Here is a 5,000-nt window from a genome sequence, read left to right as displayed (position 1 = left end):
TAACATGACAGAGCTGGTGGAGTGAATGTTAACCCTGTTATCGCGGGTTTTATCTCTTTTTAGGGCATCTTTATTTGTGTCATTGTCTTTATTTTTTTTCTCTTCTTTCGACTATAGCGTTTAGTGGCCCTGGTTTTATGTATCAGTTTTGTCCTTATGATTCGTACTAAATCAAGTTGACGCCAAATATGGCTTACCCTTTTCTTCCCACTGACTATAACTGCAATTTCTCTCGCCATTTGATAAGGCTTTTGATGTTTCCCAAGTAGTGCTCCTCCGCCAAGATCAAGCAGGCCTATTTCCTTTGGCCAGAGCATTATCAATCTACATTTCTCTCCGTTCCCTTCCATTCGACCTCCTTCGCTCACTCCCTTTTGAGCCTCACCCCACTCCCTTTCCCCCCAAGCCCCTCCACCCCACTCCTCCTACTCCCACTCCATCCGGTCTCTCGAGGCTCCTTTGATATCTCCCCGGCGGCTTCTTCGAGGAAGTATTTCATTACTCCCCTCCGGAGGCAACGTATTCGTATTTCCGGCAATAAGACGACTGAGGTGTGAGGCTGCGGGGCCGCCACGGCTCACGCCTCGAGTAACCCTAACGCAGGGCCACCTCAGCCCCCCACACCCCAACTCATCAGCCTACACCCCCTCCCCTCTCCGGCCCTGGGCACAATATCCCGCTTCATGCGTCACCATCACAAAGGTTGAAGGTGGGAGAGTCGGGGGGGGGGAGGTCGGGGAAGGTGAGAAGGCACAAGGCCGTTCCTTGATGACAGGAAGGGAGTGATCAATGTACTGTGGCCTACGTCGCCTTCGGGAGACGATGGATCTATAGTGCCATGTGTCCTGGAAGGCGTGCGGCGTAGGGAAGTCGCCTGGCCTTGCATCCGGAGACGAAAACTGAATGCTAATCGAATCAATCATATGTCAGCTATGGGTATATGTTAATCAGTGATATTAGATTTATGAGACATAATTACGTGGAGGAAAACAGGGACTGTAGGATACCATTTGCAATTGATGTATGTAGGCAAATCAGTCGGCTAGATTACAGATATGAAATTTATGCTAACGTGTGATGATGGATTTCTAGGTATGTCTCTGCACAAAAGCTCAAAAAAACGTTAATATAATATTCATGATGTTTAAATCATACAGTATATCAATGACGACAGGGTATTCATCATATCTTATCGCACCGAAATGTTACCCATTGTATGGCGGCATTGTTTGCTTCCTTAAGATCTAGGTCGGAGCAGTGAGGACGCAACCGGCATTCCTGGAGGATGTGTTTCATTGTTTGGGTTTCTCCACATGGACAGTCGGGGCTGGTGTCAAGTCCCCATTGGTGGAGATTGTCCTTGGTTTTCCCTAACTTTGCCCTTGCTCTGTTAAGAGTCACCCAGTCTTTCCTACTTAGGTTTGAGCCAGGGGGGAGAGTTTCATCTGGGAGTGGCAGGGATTCATTTTGATGCCCGCTGTCATATTCCCGCCAGCGTTCCATCTAGTAGGAGGCAGCTTGACAGGGTATTAAAATGACACTTGGAATGATTCATTAACATTCGTTGATTAGAAGAACGAACTGTATTATTAGCATATGTCAAGGATCAACTCTTGGTCGAACTTTTCATAACTTTCTAAAAGCGAATATTTACTGCATCTCGAATCTTTCCTCGTGTGTGCTTGCTCTCACCTCACGCTCGGTTCCAAATATTTACTTGAACCTTGTTCAGCATAATTACCTGCTTACACCACGTGCACCTCACTCACAAGACCAAATCTTTGCTTCATTAATTTCTCCCAAAACATAAATAGTTGAGTGTAGTTGCGAGGGCACATGACACAGAGTGATTTCAGTCTGGTCCTAAAGGGAACGCCTTCACGACCTATAAACACGCGACATAGGACACTAGACGCAATGTTGTCGGGCTTCTCAGAACATATAACAACATAAAATGAACAACAGCATGAAGGTTTAATGACATGCGTAATCCAGGAACAATGGGCCAATAACACCATGAACAGGCCATGAACACATTACTAGCCATCATTATGTGTGGTAGTAACACCAGACCTTTCTCTCAGGGTGAATGATAAATGAAACAGAAATTAGTTGATTGTATACTTAAAAGGCTATACATGTTTATGCTTTGACGATGATGACATTAAACCATTTCGTTAGATACAACACATTCGTGTAAACCAGTAGTTTATCAAGGCAGAATTCTGTGTGATGATAAACATCTGTAACTTCCTACCCTGTAGAATGAATAGTAGCTTGTCATACTTCCTGGTGTTATATCTGTGACTTAAAGGATCCAGAAATACATTGATGATGAATACATATAGCTAAACAAATGCATAAAAAGGCACACAAATAAAAGATAGAACAAACGCGTAAATAAATGAAACGAAACAGAATACACAAAACCAAATTCATACAGCAAAAATCCCCGTTGTACATTCGACCTCCCAGAACACAGTTCCTCTGCGTTCATTTTTCACTTCTTCACTGCCATTTGTTTGAGAAGCTAAGCATTACCAATATTAGGCTCAGGCCAGCCTAATGAGATCAGCCCCACGCAAGGCACGCGATCTCACTTCCGGCTGAAAGTTGCCTCGTCTTGTGGCTCGGCAGAGTTATTTAAAACTGGCTTCACGCGACGGTTGTTCGCCGTGTTAAAAGCTTTCCCGGACTACAACTTGTTCCTGATTTCAATACGGTGTCGATGAATAATTGATGGGTAGAAAGAGGGATTAAGAGGGAGAGGAAGAATGGCGGGGGAGAAAGAGAGAAATATATATATATATATATATATATATATATATATATATATATATATATAGAGAGAGAGAGAGAGAGAGAGAGAGAGAGAGAGAGAGAGAGAGAGAGAGAGAGTCAGTATGTTAGTGTGTGTGTGTGTCTGTGTGTGCGTGTGTGTGTGTGTGTGTGTGTGTGAGCGCGCGCGCGCGCGTATAATGGTAAAGGGATAACTCAGTAAAGACCAATAATTAGAAATAGCAACAATGATATCAACTTCAAGTTTTATACAGAAGAAAAAATAGACTTTGTAAATAAACATAAATTTCTTCTAAACAAATGGTCATCCTGAACGCACAACGCTTCTCAGAAACCAAACGTTGGGAAAGGTTGAAAATCTATAAGAAAAAAAAAAAAATCGTTAAAAGTCAGCGAATGTATAATTATATCAAGCCGAGAAAACGTCCAAAGTCCTCCATATATCAACTGAGAGAGTTTACAAGAAAAAAAGCACCTGATAAGATAATGTAAGTGCAACAAAAATGCACTGCATTTGTTCCTTTATATTGAATAACTTTATCTATCAGTCAGGTCAGGCTTTATAATCATTATAAATCTATTTCTCTATCAGTAATAAATATAAGCACTATTCATTTCACCGATGAACTCATTTGTAATAGTCATGCCGTTTTTTCTCGCATGATTCATACAATCATTATGACAAAATTTGTCATTAGCATTATTATTACGATCTTCATTATCAGACTTACACTTAGCGCCATATTAGTGATTTAACAAGTTTCATTCTTACCTTCTTCGCAGGAGGTTCCTTGGCAAACTAGGGAAAGACAGTGCTGTTACAATTACAAGTCTTTAGATGCAGTTATTATTTGTCTACCATTTGTTAGCTTCATTCGGAATAAATATTGATAAGGATATCTGTAATAGAGTATCATATTAATCTTCGAATGGCAGAATACATTTGAGACAATTATTGGCCATGTCAGATATAAAACATACATCGTAGGTATCCGTTAATGATTATGCCTGAGTTCAGATCCAAGCACTTACGCAGACAGAAACATGTATAGACTTAATAACTTATACTTTCACACATACACACAAACAGAAACATCTAAACCCAGAAATACACAGATGTACAGATATACACACAAATACACGCACAAACAAGTACAAACGCACCCAAGTGCCCAATCTTACATACCTGAAGGACGCGCGATGGATGGAGTTGTACCTGGAGTTGGCGCGGTGGTGGGACACGGGGTCGAGCTGGTCTAGGAGGCTGCTGGCCGCCCTCCGCCGCCCAGACCCGCCCCCGCCCACGCCTGATTTAACACTCCGGAAGCTCATGGCGGCGTTCGCACGCCCCTAGCACGAGCTTTACCGAACGACTCTTCCTCCCGTAGGATGTCGTGGAAGAGGAGACCTTAACTATTGCTCAGGATAAAGCGTCTGTCTTTTGTTTCTTCGGCGGCTGTGGCGAACTGTCAGATTCATAACGTGCCGCGGAATTGTGTTTACTTTTATCCTATTTTATGACTTTCATTTCTCCTTCACTATGCATCACTCTTTAAACTGTCAGTCAATCACATCGATAATGACATCTCATATCGAGTCCTTCACGTTCGAGAGTAACTGATACTTAATTATCCTTCATTCTGAAAAAATATATATATCTACGTGAACAGACAAATCTGCAGCTGATATATACATATATACGATTTTCAATCCACTTCAATCAACGCATAAAGGTATTCCGAAGAATGGTTTCTCGAGACTTAATAACTTTCATGTCTCGGAGTTTTCTGGTGTGTCAGCCCTGAAGTGTCGTCCGGTTCAGTCTGAAAAGCAAAAGGAAAACGCGTTAGGTGGCAGTCAACGTATTATGAGCCTAATTCACTTTAGAAAAGGATGAACAAAAATATATTTCAAGATTGTTTACGAAGAGAAAGATTCAATCTTCCAGACTGATATCGCTTTTATTGTGTGTCTCATAAACAGCACTACCTTTCTCTATATTGCACTGACGCCTGTTTTGTAGCGCATGAGGATTAGTTTTGATATTAATCTTGATATTAAGGGTAATGATAATCATAATGGTAATGATGATAATGGTGATAACAATAACGAAGATAGTAATGATGATAACAATAACAATTATAATAATAATAATAATAATAATAATGATGATGATGATAATAGTAATAATAATAATGATA

At 41.2% G+C, this 5,000-nt stretch overlaps 1 protein-coding gene across 17 annotated transcripts in view; it reads right to left on the bottom strand.

The window, feature by feature from the left end:
* Ih (hyperpolarization activated cyclic nucleotide gated potassium channel Ih) overlaps positions 1-4,558 on the bottom strand; it is a 706,336-nt gene extending 701,778 nt beyond the window's left edge. For all 17 annotated transcript variants that reach the window (XM_086542420.1, XM_086542419.1, XM_086542415.1 and 14 more), the window contains exon 1: positions 3,986-4,558. In XM_086542420.1, the coding sequence (XP_086398546.1) occupies positions 3,986-4,131 (146 nt within the window). In that variant the 5' untranslated portion in view covers positions 4,132-4,558. The remainder of the gene's footprint in view (positions 1-3,985) is intronic.
* Positions 4,559-5,000: the final 442 nt, after the last annotated feature.

This window comes from Penaeus japonicus, unplaced genomic scaffold (assembly GCF_977035675.1).
Source record: "Penaeus japonicus unplaced genomic scaffold, GWHDUDI00000001_assembly GWHDUDI00000012, whole genome shotgun sequence".
Taxonomy (NCBI): domain Eukaryota; kingdom Metazoa; phylum Arthropoda; class Malacostraca; order Decapoda; family Penaeidae; genus Penaeus; species Penaeus japonicus.
Note: the sequence above shows the minus strand (reverse complement) of the source record. Positions and strands in the feature narration are given on the sequence as shown.